Source organism: Phoca vitulina, unplaced genomic scaffold (genome assembly GCF_004348235.1).
Source record: "Phoca vitulina isolate PV1807 unplaced genomic scaffold, GSC_HSeal_1.0 scaffold40, whole genome shotgun sequence".
Classification (NCBI taxonomy): domain Eukaryota; kingdom Metazoa; phylum Chordata; class Mammalia; order Carnivora; family Phocidae; genus Phoca; species Phoca vitulina.
In genome coordinates this window covers 9643951-9670716 of record NW_022589743.1, presented here as the reverse complement: position 1 = coordinate 9670716, position 26766 = coordinate 9643951, and the positions used below count along the sequence as shown (strand labels likewise).

General features: G+C 41.8%; 1 protein-coding gene across 2 annotated transcripts in view; it reads right to left on the bottom strand.

Moving 5' to 3' along the window:
- The window catches only part of ANKFN1 (ankyrin repeat and fibronectin type III domain containing 1), a 313445-nt gene that overhangs the window by 143430 nt on the left and 143249 nt on the right, over positions 1 to 26766 (bottom strand). The window contains exons 3-4 of one of the 2 annotated variants that reach the window (XM_032429156.1): positions 19801 to 19935; positions 2611 to 2812 (exon numbers count right to left, since the gene is read on the bottom strand). In XM_032429156.1, coding sequence (XP_032285047.1) covers positions 2611 to 2812; positions 19801 to 19935 — 337 coding nt within the window. The remainder of the gene's footprint in view (positions 1 to 2610; positions 2813 to 19800; positions 19936 to 26766) is intronic. The other variant, XM_032429157.1, reaches the window with a different exon arrangement.

Sequence of the window (26766 nt, the reverse complement as noted above, 5' to 3'; positions counted from 1 at the left end):
GTTAAACACAGCTGGACCTTCCCTCCATCTTTCTAATGGGCACTGAATGGATCTGTATATTTAGATGCACTTAGACCATACAGTACAGCATGGCTAGTCTACAGAGAAGAGCAAACATCAGCTTTCCTCAAACCAGTCTTTTGTGCAATACTGTCTGATAGGTCATTACGAGGTGTTCTATGAAGAACATAGCATGCAGTCATATAAATTTGGTGCACACTGGATTAAGCTGGGTTATTGCATTATTTTACTGTAAGACCTCTCAGAGTCTTTAATAATTCTAACATGCAGTTAGGCAGTTATGACTCTCCAACAGATGGGAAATATGACCTGTTTTAAATATTTGTTCAGAGAACATGTTTTTGCTTTTTTTTTTTTTTTTTATTGCATTTGTTTTAACTGCCCCTGGAAATAGTGTTCTATAGAGCACAGTTCAGGAAAATCTGGCATAGATAATGCAGCACAGGTCGCTGAAATGATGACTGGCTTGCAACTGAGAGCACGCTTTCCCTCCGACTCATCCCCTCCCCTCTCATCCCCACGTCCCTACTATCACTCAGACCCAGACCACTGTCATCCCTTGCCTGGACGACGGCAGGGACCTGCCTGTTGCTGGTCCTAGTGTCCTCCAGCCTGTGCTCCATACTGACACAGAATAATACCACTAACATCGATAATGTTACATACCCCTTCCTTTCTGCAACTCTCGAATAGCTCTCACTGCCGACAGGCCGGCTCCCCAGCTCCTACACTCCTCTGTACTAACCTCTGCACCTTCTCAGCCCAGAGCCCCAACCACTGAACACCTGGCAGTTCTGAGCCCTCAAGGGAAGGCCTCAAGAGGTGGTGTCCAGTGAGGGTTTCAGTGGCTGGGTAGCCAACTGTGCTGAGAGGGCCAAAAGCTGAATAATCATAGGATAAAAATCACCTATAGAAAAATAACAGCTAAGGACAATACAGTTACATTGAAAAGTTCTATCAGAGATTAATAGTAAACAAAGGAGAAAAGCTCTGGAATTCTCTCAAATATGTTATTTCTGCAGCTCATGGGAGAAGGGTAACAAATACACTATTTACACATCTATCCGGTATCTTCTCCAGGAATTGTTTGCTCTTTAAAAATGTTGAAATACCATTGGTCCTGACATAGCACAGGGCTCACCTGATTAAACCGTGCAAGGTCTTCAGTGACCAAATATTTAGGTTGGCAGGGTTTATTTTTAGTATCACCAAAAATCAATTATCTCCATCGAGGGCTGCAGGTCGGCCTAACTGAGCACATGACACATGATTGAAATTTGAGGGAAATACAGCGCTATTATGCAAATACATGTTTTGACAATGGGGTCCCAAGGGGTAGAACTATTTTTGGTATGCAGCTCTCTTTGCTACAGGAGAGTCTGCTGAATGGAGAAGTGTTTTGTCTACAGTCTGCCAAACGGAAGAGCCTCTGCTGCTGAGGCCGTAACTCAGCAACCGAACCCTCCCAGAAGATGAGCTGGAAATGAGACAACAAATGAGAAAACAGAGAGAACAAAGTTAGCATGCTGCCCTGTCCACAGTTGTGTATTTGTCTGTGATTCTTAGTATGCCTAATTTCTCATGTGCCATATTTGCTCTCACTCTTGAGTCATTTCCTCCTCCATGCTTTTGTTGGCAAACCCTAGCATGCTTCTCTCTGGAAAGGCTTGGGCTCATTTCTGTGTTAAGCTCAAACAAGTGGTGCCATTACCCCTTTGCAGAAATGCCCTTGCCGAGCATGGTAATATTATGCCCTCAGCTCTTACCGAGGGTCGGTATCAGAAACTACTCTATGACAATGTCCGTAACATCACCAATATTGACCTTCCTTCTCTATCACACAATTCACTGTGGCATCTTATAAAGGCCAGAGGACTCAGCAACAGGAAAACACTCATGCTTCTGGTAGACTTTCAGTTTTCAGCTATTGGGATGCTATAACCAACTGGACTTCCCTTTCTGCTTTGACTGACTAGGAGCTCAGAGAGAAATGTCATGGTAAGTTTTAGGTACTATATTTGCTTAGGATTTTCATATATCTATTTCTCTTTCTATCCCCATTATTTTCTAGTTTTTTCACTCCTTCCTTCCTCCCTTCTTTTCTTGCTCACTCTCTCCCTCTATCTCTATCACTTTATTTCCCATTATATAACACATACACATTTTTTTGCCTAGATTCTGTTTCGAATGCCTCTGGAAAAGCATATGGGCCATACATTATAAATAAGTAAATGAAATGTTCATTGTTCATTCAGTATCTGAATGAACACTGGAGCTCTCAAAAAGCCTATTTAATTCATGCTATTTGTCAAACTGCCATTTTGTTGTTGTTTCTTTGATACATTAGAGAAAGAAAAACTAAGAGAAAAGAAAGGCAAGAAATTAAGAAAAAGAAAGGGAAACTCTCACATTCACTCAAGTTTCAGCTCACAGCACAGACATGTGCAGGTCCTATCTTCCCAGACTCTCAGCATTTATAAAACTGCAAATGCAGGTTCTGAAGTAAATGTGGAGCATCTTAGAATCTCTTCAAACCCAAACACAACTGCACCAATCAAGCAGAGACAAGAATAAAAAGAGTGTTATTACCACTGAGGTCTTTCTGAGGCTCAGCCGGTCTGTTCTTGCTCGAAAATAGGCCTCGTCAAATGAAGAGTGGCTCCCCTTCAGTTTCTCAGAGAGGTTTCTGTACAGGCGTTTGGCAGCATTGGGAGACGATGGAGCACTATGTTTCTTCGACTGAGAAAGATGTAGATTCTGCATTTGTTGGGTCATTTTCACACGGCAGTTCCTAAGAGGAGGAAAATCTGATGTTGTATCATATACACAAGATAATTATAAGTTGACAAAGAATTTTATCATCACCAGTAACCATCTGGAATCCTAATAAAATACTGTAGCTGGAAGGGATCTTGAAGAGGTCCACCTTTTTCATGTTATCGATGAGAAAGCTGAAACCCAGGGAGGGAAGCAGCTTGTTTATGGCCACATAACTAAGTGGGGGCAAGAACGAAAGGACAACATCCATTTACTATCTAAACATACACATTTACATACAAACGTATATATGACATGAGCCTCTACTCAAGTCTTTCAGTCTCTATCCCACTGGGAGGAAGTATCTCAAATCTATAACCCAGGGGTTCTGTTCAGTTCCCCTTGGGTATATGTAATTGGGATCTTTCTACCTACCTCGTTTTAGATGCTGCCCTCTGTTGGGTGTGGTTGTTCCCTGCAGATACCCATTCTCTTGAGGTGTTCGACTATGCCTCTTGTCTGAGATTTGGTGAGCTACCTCAGTGCCCAAAAGTTTGGGGGATTTGTACCCATAGGTCCCTCCCTGCTCACCCCAGATACCGCAGACAGTGTCCTCCAGGGCACTCACTACTGGCATTCTCCATGCTGTACTTGACTGCTGTCCACAAATCTCTAAACAGGTCCTCACCAATGTCATACTTGGAGTCAGTTTCCAGGAGATCAGCCATGCCATTTCAAAGGCCATCCACCATTAAGTTCGGTATTGCTACTGAAATATTGATGCTACCGAGGCTATGGCTGCCTGGCATGCATCTGTGCATTGGATGAGCAAATGCATAAATGAAATAACTGGCCGAGGCAGTTATGTGCCAAGTGTATCCACCTCGGGGGAGCCTCCGGTAAACAGGGACCAGGTCTCTCTGGAGCACGCTGTTGCCTTCCCACCACCTCCCCTCAAATCTCCAATGGAGTCTTCCATTTGTAATGCTGCCATTTCTATTTAGCTGTGGCCCTCACAGGTCATCTCCAGTCCTTGACTTTTCATAGTCTTATGGACCCCATTATACAATATCATGTAGAACCTCTTTTATTAACCCAACTCTTCACAGGATTGACTTCAAAGCTTCCCCAACTTCTACAGGATAAATTGTAAGTTCTTTAGCCTCACATACAGGTGCGTGCCTCTCCAACCTCATCTCTTACTGTTCCTCTACGTTTTATGTTTCAGTCTTTCTGATTTCCTTAGGGTTTCCTAAATAGTTCAAACTCTTTCCTACCTCTGGGTGCTTGTTTGCACTACTTTTGCCTGTACTGGAATTCCATCTGTGCCTTCATCACCTAGGAAATGACTGATGATCCTTAAAGTCTATGCTCAAGTGCTCTCTGATAGCCGCAGGCAAATTTGTATTTCTTTACTCACTCACCTAGTATATGCCTCTTACAGAAAATATTTTATTGTTTTACAGCTGTTTGGCTTTCTGTCTCCTTGCTAGTCTGTATGCTTCTCAAGAACAAGGCCTGCCAAGTATTAATTTTTATACTTAAAATACGCCTGCCTCGAAGTACAAGAAATATAATACAGATTAGGCTATGAATTGCTTCTCTTCCAGCAACTGACTATGTGACCTTGGGTGAGTTACTTAACATATCTGAATCTTATTTTTCTCATTTGTAAAATAGGGATAATACTAACATCACATTACAGTTATGAGGATTTGATGAGATAATGCATGTAGAGAGCTTAGAATACAGTAAAACTCATGGCAGCTATCATTTTTGTTACAGAAGATGTTCAATAAATACTTTAGAATAAACGAATGCTCATATGAGAGTCTATGACAAATAATATACTAAAGAACTACTCAGAAACCTCATTTCCTCCTCATGTTTCTGAACTGGGTTCCATATCTGCTGCGCCAACTAACTTGACTTACTTTCACTTTAACATATGGAAAGCTATCCTCGTTACATTGTTGAATGTCTTTAGGAACCTTTTAAATCTTGCCTGCAATCTCCTCCAACACAAATTACTTCTTAGTACCTTCCAAGGTCCTCAGACCTATTCAGTTTTAGTCAACTGTATCAGGTCCCACTCAGTCTTAGCTAAATGGTCATATGTGCATTTGGGAGGATGATTTAAAGCACTATCTGTAGTGTGTATGTACATATGGGTGTGTTTTCATCTTTAATAATCTTTTAATTTACACAAAAGCAGAAATAGAGGGGGTAGGTGATTTGGTATCTTTCTCGTTCCATCTACAGATCCTTTAACTTTGATTCAATAGCAATTACAGCATTTCCTCTATATCTTGCTGTTCCCACAAAAATTCCAGATTGATATGCAAGCTGGCTCACATGGAGATTGCCTTAACCTCTTTCTTTCTGCCTTCTGTCTCTAGCCTCTTCCTTCAGCATTAATGCCCCAGTTCAAGCCATCTGTCTTGTCTACATCATTATCATTCCCAAAATAACTCTACATTCTTTTGTATCTCACACAGTACCCAGGAGTCCAGTAAATAAATTCTTGTCGATTGATCAAATTCCAGTTACTTGCCCTCTAACTGATGACACCTACCCACATGGCCCCTTTTGTCTTTGCTCATCTCCCATCTGTTCCCTTCAGTCAAAATAGGTTGACTTTCTCTGTCTCTTTGACTTCCTTCTCATACTGCCCCAGCTGTCCCTTCCTTCCTGGCCATCTTTCAGCATGTTTCTATTCTTCTAGATTTCATCTATCATTATATTTTCTTCCCCCCCCCATATTTAAAATTTTGTCTGATGAAAGATATTGAGAAAGACACTCTGTATCATTTGTTCTCATAAACATGCACATCCCTCCCAACTGACTGTACTCTTAAATTTTTACCCTTTTAGAAAGGTGCAAGCCTTTGAGAAGCAATGTAGTTTTGGCTCTGGAATTTGGCAGACCCAAGCCTGGATCATCATATTGTTAACTATAATCTATGTGACTCTAGGAACTTTATTTAAATTCTCAGAGTTCATTTCATCATATATAACAGGAGTTCTTACAGAGTTGTGAAGATTAAATGAATTAACAAATGAAAGCATGTATCCTGTTTAATGCTAACAGCCACTCAATAAATAGCAGCAATTGGTAAAATTACCTCAATCTTCTTCTCAAACCAGAGACACCAAAGTACATTGGTAATGATTCAAATAGTTTTCTTGTTTGTTTTAAACATTGTTTTAAGATATGACTTTATGTACTTATTATACTATTTAGTTTTATTTTGATAGAAAATATAAGTTTAGATGTTTTTATATGGATGTTTACAGTAACTTATAGTAAAACAGAAAGTTGAACTTCAAACTATTAGTGGAAAGATAGGAATAAGGATAACCCTAAAGAAAAATAAAAAAATAAAGAGACCATAATAAATAGAAATGTAAAATGAAGTTGTAAGGATAAGATTGAATATATATGTGAGCACAATATACCCAAATGGTTTAATTTCCTAAAAAAGATAAAACTTTCCAACTGAGATTTTTTTTTTTTTAAAGTAGGCTCCATGCCAAGCATGGAACCCAACACAGGGCTTGAACTCACAACCCTGAGATCAAGACTTGAGCTGAAATCAAGAGTCAGACACTTAACTGACTGAGCCACCTAGGTGCCCCTCTAACTGAGATTACAAGTGGTGCACCTAAATAAACATTTCACAGAAAGATTAAAAATAAAAGAGTAGTATGACAATGGGAATGGCAAAGTAATGACCTCCCCAAATCCTCTCCTCCATAAAAGCAATAAGAACACTAGCAGGAATTGTCAAAATTAACTTTCTCAGAACTCTGGAAATTAACCAAAGGTTTGCAACAATCCAAGAAGTGTTTATTTGAGAAAAGTGGCTGATTTGGTAAGAACAGTGAGCTTTGTGGCATTTTTAATCTGCTCAGTTCCTATCTTCCCCAGCTCTGTGGTAGCCTTGAAGACCATCAGTGTATATTCATGACAAAAAACAGGAGCTTGGCAGCCACTGGATGGTGCAGAATGGTGACAGAGCTCCTTCAAAACCCCATTTTGAGAGAATCATCATTATTTGACCTGACTGGTGGTTCCCTGGAAGACCCCACTCACAAGATTTTTCTTTATTTGACCTGCCTCAGAGTTCACAAAGTGCAAATAACCTTTTCCTCTAAGGCATTTTGTCAAAAACAAACATCAGCAATTGTTTAATCATCACAGCTGCCTGAGGTGGTAGGTAAAAGTTGGGGCAAACATTAGACTAACTGAAAACCTTAAAAGGAAATGTTGGGGAATGAGATGTCCATAGAAGACTTTGAAAAGCTCTGACACATTGCCAGGGATCTAGCAGACCACATGTATGCCCAGGGCTGGGAACATTCTCATAAAATACCTGAAAAAGTCCTAAGCTCTTATCTCTGTCTGATGTTGAGGCTGTGTGCAAGCAGGAAGTGAAGGGTAAGGCAGGGCTATCAACTGCTGGTGAGTATGGAAAGTGTGCCCCAACATATGCACAGAGCCCTTCTGTAAAGACTGGAAGACTTATTGGCTTCTGGCATTTAAGGAAATTTTTGTTCAATCATTAGCTGATCACTAAGCTAACCAAGCAGAGACTTCAGTGGCCACTGAAGTGACAAAGAAGTGACAAAGAATGCAGACTTCACAGATTTAATTCTGAAAAATCACTAAACAATAAACCCTAAGGAGGTGGGATAATCTGATTTCTAGAGTTGCCACATTATATTATTTAAGATGCCTAGATTTTAACAAGAAAAATATGAGACATGCACAAAACAAATAAAGAAAAATATGTCCGATTCACGGGAAATAAAGCAGTCAGTAAACACTGACCTGAAGAAAAGGATGCCATATTTAAAGAAATAAAGAATTGTGAGGGGGCGCCTGGGTGGCTCAGATGGTTGAGCATCTGCCTTCGGCTCAGGTCATGATCCCAGGGTCCTGGGATCGAGTCCCGCATCAGGCTCCCTGCTCAGCGGGGAGCCTGCTTCTCCCTCTGCCTCTGCCTCTGCCTCTCTCTCTCTCTCTGACTCTCATGAATAAATAAATAAATAAAAAACATTAAAAAAAAAAAAGAATTGTGAGAATGCCATCTCACCAAGTAAGAGTATACCAATAAAGAGGTAGATTTTATAAAACAAATCCAGCACCAAATAGATATTACGAAGTTGAAACATAACCGAAATGAAAAATTCACTAGAGGGGCTTAACATCAGATTTGGATAGGAAGAAGGAAGAATCAGCAAAGTTGAAGATAGGTCAATTGAGATTATCCGGTTTTAGGAGCAAAAAGAGAAAAAAAAAAGAAGAAAAATGAACAGTTTCATTACACACTACCAAGTGTACCAGCATACACATAATAGGAGCCTAAGAAGGAGAAGGAGTAATCTACACATTCAATGCAATCCCCATCAAAATACCATCCACTTTTTTCAAAGAAATGGAACAAATAATCCTAAAATTTGTATGGAACCAGAAAAGACCCCGAATAGCCAGAGGAATGTTGAAAAAGAAAAGCAAAGCTGGTGGCATCACAATTCCAGACTTCCAGCTCTACTACAAAGCTGTCATCATCAAGACAGTATGGTACTGGCACAAAAACAGACACATAGATCAATGGAACAGAATAGAGAGCCCAGAAATGGACCCTCAACTCTATGGTCAACTCATCTTTGACAAAGCAGGAAAGAATGTCCAATGGAAAAAAGACAGTCTCTTCAACAAATGGTGTTGGGAAAATTGGACAGCCACATGCAGAAGAATGAAACTGGACCATTTCCTTACACCACACACAAAAATAGGCTCCAAATGGTTGAAAGACCTCAATGTGAGACAGGAGTCCATCAAAATCCTAAAGGAGAACACAGGCAGCAACCTCTTCGACCTCAGTCGCAGCAACTTCTTCCTAGAAACATCTCCAAAGGCAAGGGAAGCAAGGGCAAAAATGAACTATTGGGACTTCATCAAGATAAAAAGCTTTTGCAAAGCAAAGGAAACAGTCAACAAAACCAAAAGACAACTGACAGAATGGGAGAAGATATTTGCAAATGACATATCAGATAAAGGGCTAGTATCCAAAATCTATAAAGAACTCATCAAACTCAACACCAAAAGAACAAAGAATCCAATCAAGAAATGGGCAGAAGGCATGAACAGACATTTTTCCAAAGAAGACATCCAAACGGCCAACAGACACATGAAAAAGTGTTCAATATCGCTCGGCATCAGGGAAATCCAAATCAGAACCTCAATGAGATACCACCTCACACCAGTCAGAATGGCTAAAATTAACAAGTCAGGAAATGACAGATGTTGGCGGGGATGCGGAGAAAGGGGAACCCTCCTACACTGTTGGTGGGAATGCAAGCTGGTGCAGCCACTCTGGAAAACAGTATGGAGGTTCCTCAAAAAGTTGAAAATAGAGCTACCATATGATCCAGCAATTGCACTCCTGGGTATTTACCCCAAAGATACAAAAGTAGGGACCTGAAAGGGTATGTGCACCCCGATGTTTATAGCAGCAATGTCCACAATAGCCAAACTATGGAAAGAGCCAAGATGTCCATCAACAGATGAATGGATAAAGAAGAGGTGGTATATATATACAATGGAACATTATGCAGCCATCAAAAGGAATGAGATCTTGCCATTTGCAACGACGTGGATAGAACTGGAGGATATTATGCTGAGCGAAATAAGTCAAACAGAGAAAGACATGTATCATATGACCTCACTGATATGAGGAATTCTTAATCTCAGGAAACAAACTGAGGGTTGCTGGAATGGGGGGTGGGGCGGGAGGGATGGGGTGACTGGGTGATGGACACTGGGGAGGGTATGTGCTCTGGTAAGTGCTGTGAATTGTGCAAGACTGTTGAATCTCAGATCTGTACCTCTGAAACAAATAATGCAATATATGTTAAGAAAGAAAAAAAGAAGAAGAAGAATGTAGCAGGAGGGGAAGAATGAAGGGGGGGAAATCGGAGGGGGAGAAGAACCATGAGAGACGATGGACTCTGAAAAACAAACTGAGGGTTCTAGAGGGGAAGGGGGTGGGAGGATGGGTTAGCCTGGTGATGGGTATTGAGGAGGGCACGTTCTGCATGGAGCACTGGGTGTTATGCACAAACAATGAATCATGGAACACTATATCTAAAACTAATGATGTAACGTATGGGGATTAACATAACAGTAAAAAAATTAAAAAAAAAAAAAAAGAAGGAGAAGGAGTAAGGGGAGAGGGAATATTTGAAGAAATAATGGTCGTAAACTTCCCCAAATTGATGAGAAGCATTAACTTACACATCCAAGAAGCTCAACAAACACCAAACAGGATGCATTCAAAGAGATTCACACCCATATACATCATAATTAAACCACCAAAAGCTAAAAACAAAGGGAAAAATCTTGAAAACAAGACATAACCCATTACCTACAAGGAATCCTCAGAAAGATTTACAGCTGATTTTTTTGCCAGAAAACCATAGAGGCCAGAGGGAAGTGGGATGACATATTCCAAATGCCAAAAGAAAGACTGTCAAATAAGAATTTCTCTATATAGCAAAACAACCCTTCAAAAATGAAGGTGATATTAAGACATTCATGGATAAACAAATACTAACAGAATTTGACAGCAGACTTTTCCTATAAGAAATATTAAAGGGAGGGACAACTGGGTGGGGCTCAGTCAGTTAAGCGTCCAATTCTTTTTTTTTTTTTTTTAAAGATTTTATTTATTTATTTGAGAGAGAGAATGAGATAGAGAGAGAGAGCATGAGAGGGGGGAGGGTCAGAGGGAGAAGCAGACTCCTCGCTGAGCAGGGAGCCCGATGCGGGACTCGATCCGGGGACTCCAGGATCATGACCTGAGCCGAAGGCAGTGGCTTAACCAACTGAGCCACCCAGGCACCCCTAAGCATCCAATTCTTGATTTCAGCTCAGGTCATGATCTCAGGATTGTGAGATTGAGCCCCATGTTGGGCTCCCTGCTCAGTGGAGAGTCTGCTTTAGATTCTCTTTCTCCCTCTTCCTCTGCCCTCCCCACCTCTAAAAATAAATAAATAAAACTTTTTAAAAAAGAGAAATATTAAAGGAAATCCTTCAGGCTGAAATGAAAGGGTACTAGACAGTGACTCAAATCCACACAAGGAAAGAAAGAGCATTGGTAAGTAAACTATGGAGGTAAACATAAAAGGTAATGTAAATATAAGACAATATAAGTCTATCTTTTGTTTATAACTCTTTTATTCTCCTTTCTGATTTAAGACAATGAACATGAAATTAAGAGAACAATTCTATTTAATATAGTATGACATTAAAAAGATTAAAATACTGAGTAATAAATTTAACAAAGGAAGTACAAAATGTATTAACCTTTCCTCAGTTACTGTTTTCATGTGCCATATGATTCCTGTTGGGAACTTTAATAACATACTGTGTAATCCCTAGAGCACCCAAAAAACTGTCTTGAAAACAGTAATAACAGTACTCTCTGCGTTTTTGTATTAAATTTAACTGGGGAAGAAAAAGAGACTCAACTGTTGAGTGAAATACCTGATGGGTAAAGTAGATACAGAATCCTAGGAGGAGAACTGGCTGGGAAATTGTTTTTGTTGTGTTAAGTCTGGTATATCACTCTTCAGAGGGCATTCCTTGTTAGCCACTTTTACTGAAACAAGTTGAGATCTATAGTTATATTTTATTCCATTCTTCAACCTCAAGATACTCATGGTGGTTTTAAGCACAGTATTAAAAACAAGGACTTTGGGGTGCCTGGGTGGCTCATTTGGTTGGGCAAGTAACTCTTGATTTTGGCTCAGGTCACGATCTCAAGGTCATGAGATGGAGCCCCGAATCAGGCTCCACACTCAGCAGGAAGTCTGCTTGAGATTCTCTCTCCCTCTCCATCTGCCCTTCCCACTTATGTTCCCTCTCTCTCAAATAAATAAATAAACCTTAAAAAAAAAAGGTAGGGACTTTGGTATCAGGCTGATCTAACTTTGGGTTTGGTTCTTCTACCTATTAACTGCATGACATCGGGCAAATTATTTACCGTCCCTAAGCTTCAATTTCCTTATCATTACCAGTATTCCTTATCTCAACTTATTTAGCAAAGTGCCTGCCTGAAAGAAACAGATGTTCAAAAAATATTCATTTCAGGGTTACTGTTCTCAGGCATCTACTGCTTGCTGCTTTCTGACACTACAGACTAGGCTTCCTTTTCTAGAATGTCATACAAATGGAATAATCACTATGCACTCTTTTTTTTTTTTTTAAGTCTGCCTTCTTTAACTCAGCTTAATTATCTTGAGATTCATCCACATTGTTATGTCTATCAGTAGTTCTTCACTTGTTATGCTGAACAGTATTCTGTTGGATGGGTATACCACTATTAATCAATTTTAGGCATTATTTTAATTAGAAAAAACTCTTGGAGTTTCTCTAAGGAAATAAATGTATCTTTTCTTTTCTTCCTTCAGAGAGGCTTTAGGGGACCTGAGCTCCAAAGAGAAGGGCAAATAGATCTGTTGATTGAAGGTGGGCTGGTCTCTGCAACATAGCTACAGGACCAGAAGTTAGGAGATAGGAAGAGACCCTGTATGGGAAACCTAGTCTCTAGTTTTATACTTTTTTTTTTTCCATCCTAGTAGTTTCTTTTCTTCCACAATATTTAATAAAGGCCATGTTAAATGTTACAGCCTGCCAGACATTTAAGAAAAAAAAAATACCAATTCTACATAAAACTCTTCCAAAAATTTGGTTTCATTTTTGAGGCTAGCATGGCCCTGATACCAAAACCAGAAAACAGGCATTACAAGAAAAGAAAGCGATTGCTCAATGTGTCTCATGAACATAGAAGCAAAAAAGCTCAACATAATGTTAGCAAATAAAATCCAGCAATATACATAAAGGATAATACATCACAATCAAGTAGGGTTCATTCTAGGAAAGCAGGGATGTTAGTATAACATTCAACCGCTCATCAATGTAGTTCACTTCATTAACAGAATAAAAGAAAAAAATCATATGAATAGGTGCAGAAAAAGAAGCATTTGACATTATTCAACATCCATTCATTAAAAAAAAAAAAAAAGCTTTCAGGAATATAAGGGAACTACCTCAACCTGATAAAGAGAATCTACAAAAATCTATAGACAACATTGTACTTAACAATTAAAGACCAAGTGCTTCCTCCTAGGATCAGAAACAAGGCATGGATGTCCATTCCTATCTCTTCTATTATACTGGGCATTCTAGCTATAGTAGCAAGGCAAGAAAAATAAGGCATAAACACTGCAAAGAAAGAAAGACAATCTTCATTTGCAGATGACATGAACATTTTGTAGAACAGTCTAATAAATCTACAAAAATCTACTCAGCAAAAAAAAAATGAGAGCAAAACTTGTATACTTGAAACAACATGACATTAATGAGTAGTTAAAGAAAACCTAAATAAACAGAGGTGTATACTTTCTTCATGGATCAGATCAGAAGAATTAATATTGTTAAGATGTCAATTCTTCCAAACTGAGCTCTAGATTCAATGCAGTCCCAATCTAGCAGGTTTTTTTTTGTTGTTGTTTGTTTTAAGAAATCAGGGGCATCTGGGTGGCTCAGTCGTTAAGTGTCTGCCTTCGGCTCAGGTCATGATCCCAGGGTCCTGGGATGGAGCCCCACATTGGACTTCGTGCTCAGCGGGAAGCCTGCTTCTCCCTCTCTTGCTCCCCCTGCTTGTGTTCCCTCTCTCGCTGTGTCTCTCTCTGTCAAATAAATAAATAAAATCTTAAAAAAAAATTAAAAAGCTGATTCTGAAATTTTTATAAAAATGGATAGGATCTAAAATAGCCAAAACAACTTTGAAAAAGAACAAAGTTGGAAGGCTTACACTATGTGATTTCAAGACTTGATATAAAGTCATGGTAATCAAGATCTGTGGTACTGGTATAAGGATAGCTCTCCAGATAAAGACTGTGGCATAAAGACAGACATAGAGATTTAATGAAACCAAATAGAGAGCCTAGAAATAGCATGCACATATATGATCGACTGATCTTTTTTTTTTAAAAAAGATTTTATTTATTTATTTGAGAGAGAGAATGAGAGAGAGAGCACATGAGAGGGGGGAGGGTCAGAGGGAGAAGCAGACTCCCCACTGAGCAGGGAGCCCGATGCGGGACTCGATCCAGGGACTCCAGGATCATGACCTGAGCCGAAGGCAGTCGCTTAACCAACTGAGCCACCCAGGCGCCCTATGATCGACTGATCTTTGACAAAGGTGTCAAGGTAATTCAATAGGGAAGAAGAAATTTTCCAACAACTAGCACTGGAACAATGAGATATCTGTATGCAAAAACAAAACTTCAACCCCTACTTCATATCATATATAAAAAATTAACTTGAAATGAAATAGATTAGAGGCCTAACTGCAAAAGCTCACACTGTAAAACTTCTAGAAAAAAACACAGGGGAAAATCTTTGTGAACTTGAATAAGACAATGATTTCTTAGAAGAGGCACACAGAGTACAAACCATAAAATAAATTGATGAATTACACTTTATGAAAATTAAAAACTTCTGCTCTTTATTACAGCCTGATCCCAGCTACAATTTTAATGCACCTGGAGCCAAGCTTTAAGGAAAGAGTGATAGCAGCCTGGAGAATCCAGGCAATATGGCAACAATAATCTTTGGAGAGTGGAGCCTCCCCAGATTTACTTTAAAACCACCTGTTCCCTGGGTTCTGGCTGCTTGCTCTAGTAGAGAGCCTTGGCTGCCACCATTATCCTGTCTCCAAACACCAGCTGTGTCAAGTGAAGGGCGGGTTCTGGCATGGCCCCCACCATGCTTGCTGGGACAGTAGCTGCAGCAGCTCTGACCCAACCAGACCTGTGGAGGGAGCCTCCAGCTTTACTCATGGCTACCTGAGGGACTGGGTCACACTATCTGGAAATGTGAAAAGTGGACCAAGGCGAGACAGGAGACCAGAAGTAGCCCTCAGATAATTTCTTCTCCATTCTTCCCTTATGGATTGTTTTGAGGGCTTCCTGGAAGCAATCACACACAAACAAACCACTAGATGTGTTTTCTTGTGAAGCCTTGGCTAGTTCAGTTACAAACCACCTATATTTGTGTTCCCTCCTTCCTCAACTCATTTCCCTTCTACCTTGATGGCTTGACTCTTTTTTTTTTTTTTTTAAAGATTTTATTTATTTATTTGAGAGAGAGAGAATGAGAGAGAGCGAGTACATGAGAGGGGGGAGGGTCAGAGGGAGAAGCAGACTCCCTGCCGAGCAGGGAGCCCGATGCGGGACTCGATCCAGGGACTCCAGGATCATGACCTGAGCCGAAGGCAGTCACTTAACCAACTGAGCCACCCAGGCGCCCTGATGGCTTGACTCTTGATGCCCTAAGATTATGTCTCCCAATACCCAACAGAACATTCACAATTGGCTTTGCTTTCAAGGCTAAGACAAAATGTAATAATAGCCCTATAAGAAAGTTGGTACTATTATATCATCATTTTGCAAACAGGGAAACTGAGGCCCAGAGAGGTTAGGTAGCTTGTCTAAGATCCTAGAGCCAATAAATGGAGGAGGCAGGATTGATTCTGACTCCAAAGTCCATGCTCTTAGCAATTCTGCTATTATTCTGCCCGAGGGTGCTTGGTCTGGCTGCCTGTCAGCTTCTTCCTAGACCTTGATTCTAAGGAGAAGATCTTGTCCTCGTTATGAGTTCTGGCATGTCCAGAGTCCCTGTTTCACAGGAGCTTGGTTGTGGGACTTTCTCATCATATTTGTACTGTGAAAAAAGATCTGAGCCAGTCTGGAGGAGGAGCAGTTCTAAGACAAAGCATATTAGAAACAGGAACTCTAGTCATTCTTGACAGCTGGGTAGACAGATACATTCAGCAAAGGGAACATTTCTGACTGGGACAAGATTGCTCTTCAGGCTGTGATGTGAACTAGGGACCTTCACACTTCAACCTGCCTGTCACTAGACAGAAAAGAAAGCGTGACCCTTCTCCTATTCCCCACCGGCTGTTACCATGACAGGTATGTCTCTGATTGCTAAAGAGTGGCTGATTCTATTACACTGATAATATATAACAGGGTGGAAGCAACCTTTCAAGTCCTGTGCATTTAAAAAAAATATATTCAGTTGTTCAGTGATAAGTTTTGAAAAGTCAGTGGTGACTTCACAGCAGGAAGAAGACTGATTTTTGACGTTTAAAGGATGTTTATAAGGAAGAAGGTGAAAAGACAATTAATTTTGATTCTATAGTTCAATAAACCCTTTGGGTGATCTACTCGGTAGCCTACGTATCCTGTGACAGACCCTGGGACGTCAGAGGTGAGTAAGACACCCTCATAGGGCGACCGGCTGTCTTGGTTTGCCTGGGACTGAGTGGGTTCCTGGGATACAGGACTTTCAGTGCTAAAACTGGGAAAATCCCAGGCAAACTGAAACAAGTTGATTACCCTACCTGTATCCCAGCAAGCTCACAGGATAATGAGGAAGATAGTTAAGCAACCGTATGTATGTATGAAATAGTGTGATATGTAAAATTAGGAATAATGATAATGGCTTTTACTTCTATAGCACTTTCTGAGTCAGGCACTATTTAGAATAATGTCTTTATGTGCATCAGCTCTCTGAATCCCATAATAGCCTTGTGAAGTAAGGACTACTATTATCCCCACCTTATATAGTAAGGAATTGAGGTACTACTAAGGGGGCAGTTCTGGGATTCAAACGCAGGCAATTCGGATCTGAGAGCTTAGCCTCTCAACACTGCTCTCAAATGTTTAAGGCAAGAAGTAGCATAGAGGGGTGATAGGAGGTGTCATGGGAAAAGAGGGTATGGGGGAACGAGTTAGAGACGGTGATGACTGAGCAAGATTTTGAACAGTGAATGAGGAATCAACCAGCAGGAAGGAAAGGGAAGGGCGTTCCAGGCATAAGAGCTCAGGTTAGGACATGTCATAGTGTTGCTGGTCAGTTGATGTCCATAGGGGCCCTAATGGAATTCTTTAGGGCTCTGACAATTCCAAAGGATATTTCATCCATCACACTAGGACCTTGGGAAAGAAGCCTGGAGAGATAGCAGGGCCAGACCATCAAGGCTTTGCATATCATATTGAAGGACAATAGATTTCAACCTGTTTACAACAGGGAAGCACTAGAGAAAGGCTAAGATTTGCATTTTTAGAAAATCACTGTGGTAGTATCCAGAGGGTGGTTTGAAGGGGACCAGTGACAGGGGGACAACCAAGTATAATGCCCTTGAAAAAGTCCCCATGAGAGCTGGTGACTTCAACTCCAGCATGTGACAATGGGGATGGAGAGGGTTGGGTAGATTAAAAAGAGGGAGGAAGCAAGATGGACCAAACTTGGTTAGTGATCAGATGGAGGGACCTAAGGAGTTAGGAAACCTGAGGATAGCTTTTATTAGCTCTGCTTCGTTGACTAGGTGCTGAATGGTTCCACCAATAATTAAGAAAAGGGAGGGGGGATGCAGGAGGAAGAGTGGATCTAAAAGGGGAAAGATAGTGAGTTCAGCTTTCCACATGTGACTCTCAATGGCCTAGAGGAAATCTAGATGGTATCGTCTAATCCAAGCATCCTATAAAAAGAAGGAAACAGCTTGTCCTAAAGGCTACTTAGTTTTCTGATCAAGAGTGAAATGATAAAGGGGCACCTGGGTGGCTCAGTGGGTTGAGCGTCCGACTCTTGGTTTCTGCTCAGGGTGGTGAGATCAAGTGCACCGAGTCTGCTTGAGATTCTCTTTTCCCAATCCCTCTGCCCCTTCCCCCTGCCCTCTGGCTAGCATGTGCACACTCTCTCTCAAATAAATAAATAAATCATAAAAAAAAGGAGTGAAGTGATCATTACAAGAGAAGTTCTTAGAGACAGGTATGAAATAAATAGAAAGCAGAAGAATTAATATAGCATTAAGGCAACATCCTTTGGGTTTCCCCTGAGGAAGAAAATACTCAATACATTCATTTATGATAAGGTATGAGTGTCTTAATTTGTTATTCCTCCTAAGAATATTTGTTTTATAAAAGACAGCAATATTTAATTGAATCCCTGATGAAAGAATTTCAGGTACCTAATCCTAGAGATGGGACAATTCTTTTGGCCAATGAATCTTCTAGAATTCCTCAAATAAATCATAGTACATTTACAGCTTCTAATTCCACGTGCATGGGCATGGGGGTAATTTGAACATAAATTCTATACGTGGTTTCTACTGATCCTTGAACTAACTCCTCCAAAATGTTCGTATCAAAACATTTAAGATCCTCAGTATCTTGGCATCATGAGTACAGAAAGTCTATTACTGATCAGTATTGATAAAAATTATTTATGTGACCTATTTATTTGAAGTGGTTTTTTAAAATGCCATTTTTCAGCTCTATTCTCCCCTTCTCATCCCCCGAGTGTGATCATGCTTCCTTCAGAGTGCCCTGTATCCCTCTGATGGGGAAGGTGTATATATCTCCTCATCCCCACATAAACCTTCATCCATAGGTTTCTGATGCATGGTCTCTGGATTAACGTGTGTGAACAATGATCTTGATTACCTATTGCATCTTTAATTGGAAAGTTTTAAGTAGTATCTCATGGATAAATTAATTGAGCTTAGCATGTCTTCTTTGAAACAATCAGGAAGGGGAAAAAATGGAAAAATGGAGATCCAGGGAATTTCCTAAAGACACACAGTCTGGGAATGAGCAAAAGTGCCCTGCTATCCTGATATCTCTAACCATTAGGCAATTCCATCTCCTTCCCGTTAGAATGCCATCATTTGTGAAATAGCCAAATGACATGGGAGAATGACCCTGCTCTTATGATTGAGTGGCCTGGGATCCTTTCTACTCTGCAAAATTTTGCCCATCTCTCAGATTTCCTAACTGGTTTTTATTTAGAGAAGCATGCTGTTTACTATTCTACCATCACCCATCTTTGTCAGCACCCAAGGCCACAACTTCATCTGAATGGCCAGTGATACACTGCAGATAGAGTGCACCATAGATAGTAAACTCTGTATGACATCTATATGGATTCTGAACCAACAAGAAATGGATTGGTGCTGCCATAAAGCCTTGTAGTAGCCAGGCAAAGAAAAGACAAGGAAGATGTGATAATGGTAGTGGTGGTGGGAAAAGCAATAGTTTTCTCCCTTTACCTTTCCCCTCTGCAGAGATTGGCTTGAATCTTATTTGGGATGTGAAGAAATCAAGTGAGTACAGGGATTTTGTGTCCCAGCAGGGAAGCAAAATCAAACTTGATTATCAATGGTACTTCTAGTGGCCTTGGCGGGGCCGAAGATCAGCATGGGTAACAAGACCGTTACAATATCCCACTTTGAACCTAGTATGCCCTACCAACCATATGTCTTCATAGAATAAAAAAAGGATGTAAGGCATATGGGTACAAAAGTTGTGGTGGATCAGGCAAGGGTCTGCATGCATGTCCACTGTGTGCCCTTGGCAGGTATCCTCGACATCACAGTCACGATGCTATTTATGGGCACGCTCACCCAGGATGGACAGAATGCTGGTATCCCACTCTGCATGTCCAGCTGGATTAAAGACAAGATGCCTGGGTTTATATTAAGGATTATCAGCATGATGGGATCCATCTTTACCTAATCCAACAGGTATTTTATAGGTACTCAGGAACCCGATTGGGAAATGATCTTATACAAGAAAAGAATATTCTATTTTTGATAGCTCTTGCTAATCAGTTAGGCAAGCACATAATGTCCTCAAGCTTGCCGAAACAAAATGCCTAATTATCAGCAATGGGGCTTCCCCACCCCCATTCTCGCCTCTCCACATGGACGTGTATGTGCTTGTGTGCATTCTTCATGGACTGCCTGCAGCTAACTTTGGTAGATGCAGATTTTTTTATATCATTTAAACCACAGCAACACACACACATTTTAAAAAATAATCAGTGAATTAGAAAGCCCCACATTCATATGAAGAAAGACAACAATAAATTTTACTTACCAGTTTAGGTTGTTCGAGGCAGCAGAGGAACAAGTTGTTGGTAATTGTCCAGCGCTTTCATTCAATAAATCACACTGGCTTTGCTTTCTCCGGTGGCTCAGCCTCTGCGCAAAGCAAGCGAACCTCCTTCCTATTCTGTGTAAAGAATAAAATGCGAACAGGATCGCTACAGGCAAGAGCTGAAGTCCATGATCACTAAGCTACTCTTCCTGCAAAATAAAAGCGCAAATGATGCACAGGGAGGAAAGGGGAGAGGGAGACAGCGTGGCTCAGAATCTAGGTGTATTCTCAGGACTGTAGCCCTGAGAAGGCTTGATTTCTCAATCTCTTGTGCATGTAGTAAAAGGATGCCATGACTTCAGTGTATCTTTAGCCTATTGTATCTGTGAGGTCCATTAGGAACGGCACGCAGGGACAACAAGCTTCATGGCAAACAAGCCTGAATCAGAACCGGCTGTCACTCAAGGATGAGCAGAGGGGCAGCAGGGCAGCCGGTTCGCTTTGCACTCTATCAACTGCAGGCAAAGAAATATCGTCTGGCATCCAAGAGCCCAACCAAGAATCTGTGACTGCAAATGATCGATAGCTCTCCTGGGGCCAGACACCCCTTTACTCCCACAGCTCCCTGGGATGAGAAGCACACAGGTGGCCACCGCATTCCCTCACCTAAGGCACCTGTGCAATCCTTTACAAGCTCCCAGCAAGAGCTAAGAAAGCTCCCAATCCAGTCAGGGCTGCTCAAGCATTGCTAGAGTTTTCATCTGAGCAGGTTCTGAGAAAGTAGTCAGCAGATCTGGGACTTAGGACACCAAGAGGCTCAGTCTTAGGAGGAAGATTCCAGTGCTCCTTTCATGCCGGCTACATATGCGTGCACCTGGCTCCTTTCAGGACATTATGCCTTACATGACTAATGAAACACACAGAGTGAATTTCCTAGAAAGCCGCTTATTTAGGCATTTTTCATGTTTCTCTCTGAAATAAAATGGCAAATGACCTTCACAGGCTGCTTTCATGTTAAGGAGACATTGCTGATTGAGAGCACATATTAAACCCTGCGCCATCCCACCGCCCCCCCGCCCCCTCCCACAGATACACACACACAGACGTCCCTAGCAACAGCATTAAGAATCTTTCTAAAGATCTCTTCAGATTCTCTCTCTGCCAAATGAAAGCTTAGCTGCTATGATGACTTCAGAAATAGTTTTGGACCCTTCTACTAGGCACTGACTCTGGTATGTTATTGATACCGAGAGCCAAATCAACTCCCAAATTTTGAATGCAACTCTGCAGCAAATCAGAAGAAAGTCTCTTGGTTATAAACAAGAGGGTGGAGTGTTAGTCTTTGGCCTGGTAATTAATTAGAATCCTCGGAATGGCATCTTGTGTCCCTGAAAATCTGCCTCCCCTTCTAGAGACAGCATTTCACTCTGGTGGCTGACTCGTCCCAGACAAGTGTCTGCTCTGGAGTTGGGATCTGAGGCGAGACTCCGTGACTCATAAGACCTCCCAAAGGAGGGGTGCAGGTTAGCTTTTCACAGTTGTCTTACTTTTTCTTTTCTCGTTCAAAAGGCAAAATCTCTCTTTGTAGTATTTTTTTTCCCTCTCCTTCTTCCTAGACTTACCTGTCCTATGGAAGCATTGCTATGAATAATCTAATTTGGCAATATTCACGCTTGAGGTTCAGAAGGCTATTTTTTCATCAAGGATTAAGAAAGAGTCAGGCTACCCTTTTGCAGCTTAAGCCTAAACGATTGCCAGGTAAAACTTTACCCTTATCTCTAAACAAACTTTGACTTTAATGCAGATTTACTTAAATTCTGTCTCCTGGGGAAAGCCAGGTGACGGAGTCATTCTACTAAGATTAGGGGCTGCCCCCACGGGGTCATGATTCAATCTACTGTGCAAACCTAAGGGGATGGAGCCTTAGTAATAGCGGCATCGCTTCCAGGAGCAAATGCCCAAGACTGAGTCATGTCCTGCATCTCCTGTCCATTGCATTCATTTATCCATTCATTCCTCAATCTGCTCTTAACAAAAGTACTTAAGTTTATTAAGTCCTTAGTCTGTGTGTCATATTGTGCTAAATATTTTAATGTTACCAAAAAGCTTATCAATGAGAATTAGTACAATTCTCTATAATCTGGCTCTGCCTACCTCTGCAGCCTAATTTCTTGCCCCCTTCCTACTCACCCTCCATGTTGTAGCCTTTTTAAATGCCTTTCAGATACTCTGGCATGCCATACCATCCCTCAACTTCAGAATTCTCCGTATGATATTCTTCTGCCCCAACACTCGGTCTTCTGTCTAACTCACATACAGCACTAGAGTCTTGGCTTAAACATCATCTCTCCGTGATACTTTTCTGGCCCTTGGGCTGTTAGGCTCCCCGCTCTGCAGTCCTAGAGCACCTTCTACTCGCCCTCTGTGACATCCATCACATTTTGTTACACTTACTTGCTTTACATCAGCCATCTCTATTTTGCTATAAGAGTTTAAGTGCGAAGTTTTCTATTCACTGCTCTATTTCCAGTCTAGCAGAATTCCTGGCACATAGAAGGCATTCAGTAAATACTTAGTGAGTATTCTGTTCAAGTGCTTAGCATGTATTTGTTGAATGAATGAATAAATCATTTCAAAGAATAATAGGGGCCTGAGAATTGAAAGGAACCCTAAAGTTCACTTAGTACATCTAATTTTTCTTGCCAACTGGCCATCTAGTGAAGTCTTGCCTCCTCTGATTATTCCTTCTCGATCAATCTCAGTCTAGAGTGATCACACACTTATTTTGTCCCCTGTCCCCCAGCACTTTTACAGCATATTCTTGCTTTTTGTTCTCCAGCTCTTTCCTAGACGTGGTCTCCTCTCAATGGACTGGTATTCTCCATAACGCCTAGCATAAGCCTGCAATTATTTGATGCTTGATTCATTCAATAGCAAACGTTTGAACAGAGAGTTAAATGATCAGTCTTGGGTGCCTGGGTGGCTCAGTCAGTTAAGCGTCTGCCTTCAGCTCACATCATGATCCCAGGGTCCTGGGATGGAGCCCTGCATCGGGCTCCCTACTCAGCAGAGAGCCTGCTTCTTCCTTTCCCTCTGCTGCTCTCTCTGTCATATAAATAAATAAAATCTTTAAAAGAAATGATCAGAGTCTTGCTTTAGGAAGATTACTCTGGAATTGGGGGAAGAATGGATTGCATCGGCCAGACCTAGAAAGGACTCTAATAATGACCGCAGCACAGAAATAGAATTTAAAAAACAGCTTTGCGCTTTCTTTCCCTCCGCCTCCCCCGCCCAGCCCTCCATATCAGAATACCCGTGTTCTCATCTGGAACACTGAGAATGTTTCCTCCACACTCAGCACTTCCCCTCCACCCAATTCCACCCCCACAGTTAGCTCACTTGCTTACGTTATTTGTGAACATGTCTCACTGATTCAAGCTCCTTTGAAGACAGGGATTACATTTTAGTTAATTTGTATCTTCCTTCTCTAGCCCTTACACTGCCTGGCCTGGTGTCTCAAGATAGTTCAGTGCTCGATCAATATTAAGAAAGAAAAACACCTTATTTGTGCAAAGTGCTGGATAAAGCACTATGGTGAGGAAGGGAACAAAGATGAGGAGGTATCTTTTCAAAGATAAAAGGGCTCTCCTTAGAGAGAATTAGTACTTCCTTCCGGGATGCTTCAGGAAGATTCACAGAAGTTTGTGGTTGCACTGCATCTGGCGGAATGAAGACCTCTAGAGGCTGAACAGAAGAGAAGGAAAGGGAGTCAATGCACAGAATTCCTAGAATGTTTAGGGAATGACAAGTAATCCAGCTGGCCGGAGTACACGTGGAGGGGAACATCTAATGGAATTGGGGCTGCAGAAATAGGCTGGGGTGGGACTGGGGTGTGCGTGGATGCGATCTTAGAGTCTGGACTTTTTCCTAGGGGTGACAGGGATTTGGGCAGGAGAATGGCAGCACCACAGATGAAGCTCCCTCTGTGCTAGCCATCGAGGCCCGTGAACTGAAGCGGGGAGAGCCGGGAAGCAGGCAGACGTGGATGGCCAGGGCCTGTGGCAACAGCAATCAGGAGCTGACCGTGGGGCACACTCTGGAGGAGGACCTGTCAGCGGTGCCGCTGAGAGTGAGGGGAGATGGGAGAGGGAGTAAGAAAGAAGCTGAAGATGCCTTTGAACGTTTTAACCTGCATGATGGCAGATGATGGCGACATCCATGGATGCCGGTGCGCAAACCCAGCGATAACGTAGGCGTTCATGGCACGGTCTGTGCATCTTTCGAAGGCAGAGCCAAGAGCAGGAGGCCGAGTCCTTGCAACCCCGTGGAAAGTGCCTGGACTGCTCTGAAGAATCCATTCAACAGCCGCGGAAGAAGTCAGTTCAGGCTGTGGTGGACCAACTACCCCTGGCAACACGCAGGGCCATCTGCAGGCGAATGGGCGCAGAGTCTCCCCAGAAAGAGGACTTCCTGATGCTGGGCTTCCCATCTCAGAGTTGTGGAGCTTGGTGGAAGGAAATACAGCTGGGGATGAGGAGTCTGAGTCCTCGAGCTGCTTCTCAGTGGCTGAGTGACCTTGGGCAAGTTACTTTCTATCCACCAGGTCTCAGCTTTCCCACTTGGCAAGTGAGGGAGGGGGCCAGTTAACTTCAAAGGTCCCTTTTAGTGTACTCTCCTCTGATTTGTGAAGTGCCACGTTAAGAATTTCAGGATACTCGTGAAATGAGGCCAAAGCCCACCAACATCAGAGGCTAGCAATGTCCACTCTCTCCTGCGAAATCATGCCTGTATTTTGAGAACGTCCATATATCACCGAAAATGCATGTCTGCCCTGCGGTTAGTTCCATGTGGTTACTTTGTAAGACGTAAATTTAAATTGATCACTTTTTGATGACCTTTTTCTAACAATTTTTCACTCTTTTTTTCTGCAAAGATTTTTTTTTTTAGGGGTGCCTTTTCATCGGAGTCTCAAAATTAAATTATGGGAAGAAAGCAGCAGTCCCTTACTGTGGTCAGCAAAGAGTCTGGCCAGCCTACTTCCGCTCCCTAATCTCCTGACCTTCCTCAGGGTGCGGCTGCTCAGTAACGGCTCTGATTCTTTTTTCAAAAATAAAATGTGCTACTTATCAAAAGCTGCTAAAAAGGAGACAAAAAAATAGGAAAAGAAAACTAACACCCCAGGGTGTATCTGAACATGCTTATTATGTGCGAAGTTGTTAGTAATGAATGTAAAACTCTTCCTCCTCCTCCCTCTCAGTTACTAAGCCCCAAAGAAAAAAGGAAACAGGGGTGGGGGAGGGCAGTGGCTATTCAGTCCAAAGCAGACCTTTTCAAAAGGTGCAGACTGTTCATGGGCATGCTATTTCTTGATTATTTTGTTTTAAGCACCAGCTGACCTTTCAGACTAAAAGTAAAGGTCCCAAAATATCCTGAGAAACTCTCTCTTGGGGTCCCCCCCCCCGGCAGCCTAAGTCTTGGAGACTAGACTCATGACATTCAGAAAGACTCTTCAAAAAGAGATGGGCCGTGTGACTTCTGCTGTGATTTGATGACAGAGTGTTTATCTGAACTAATCATGTGAGCTTTTCCAGTGTTGCATTTTTGAGAAATGGGATTCTCTTAAGGAGGTTACAAACACTTCACTGAAAGCTTTCCAAGAACGGCTTCATGCCGCCTCTCAAGCAGCCTCTCGCCGGGCTGTAGCCCCGATGTGATAATCAGGGTCCGAGCTTCTGAAAAGTCTTCTTGTTCTGGCTGCCACCCTCCTTTCAGTCATCATAAGAATTCTCAAACTATGAATCCCCTATTGTCTGTGTGAGCCCGGGATCCCCCACACCATGCCGAGGAAGGAATGTGAACCTCCTAGGTCTGGTCCTAAGCCTCAACCCTGTCCAGCAGGTCACAAAGCCCCATTTATACTCAGCTCCAAAGTTTTATCATAATTCTTTATCTGCTCAGCCCCAAATATCCTCTCAGGCAGTCAGGAGACGTTTGGTAATGAAGCCCATTTATCCTCATTTTCTCAATTGGCACACTTAAAGTTCTAATATTTATGTTCACACTGTCCTAATTTTGAACGTCAAAGATACTATACGAGACAAGTAGCATTGCCAAAGGATAATTGAAACTCACAGAAGAGTTCACCAGAGTCTGATGCATGACGTGCTTTGTCATATTACCAATCATTGCATCACCAATAGTTAATTTTAATAGCGCAGTGGAAACATAGTAACTACAAAAGCTGCCATTTACCCAACACCTCCCTCCCGTGTGGCGTGCAGCGACGTTACTGCGTTCTCACGCTCTGTGAAGAGGAGTATCCACTTTTTACTGGTGAGGAAACTAAGGCTCAGAGAGATTAATAAACTGATCTCTGTGCATTCAGGGGCTGAGCTGAGACTCAAACCCAGATCTCTGACTGCAAAGCTCATGGCATTTGTACCTCTCTCCTTTGCCTCTTCCCAGAAATACAGTTTGTGAGTCGTTTTAAATTAGTATAACACAGCTATTTTTCATCACAAATACGTGAAGAATTCTGAACTCAGGGCTGTTAAAAGGTTTTGGCCAACTGCATATGGAGATCTGTTCTGATAAGTATTTGTACCATGTCAGGTCAGAGTAGGAATTTGTGGCATATGGTTCACCTATCAATAGGTGGCAGTATTCACCTAAATCTCTCCAAGAGGAATTAGCACAGGTCACTTCTCCTTACAACCATCCCCAAGGCCATCTACATTCTTTGATGCACTGGATTTTATCATAAAGAATAGCATTTACAATAATTGATCTGCTAACTGGATCTTCACCTTGCCTTTGGAGAGTGAGATCTGGACCGTAGTGGGTTGTTTGGGAGGGCGAGGCGCCATCACAGAGACCTCGGGGTCCCTCTCCATTCACATTCATTTTGGCCATTTCTTTGGGGGAGGTCTTTCGTTTGCAACAGGAAGCCAAAGATGATTTGTGTGT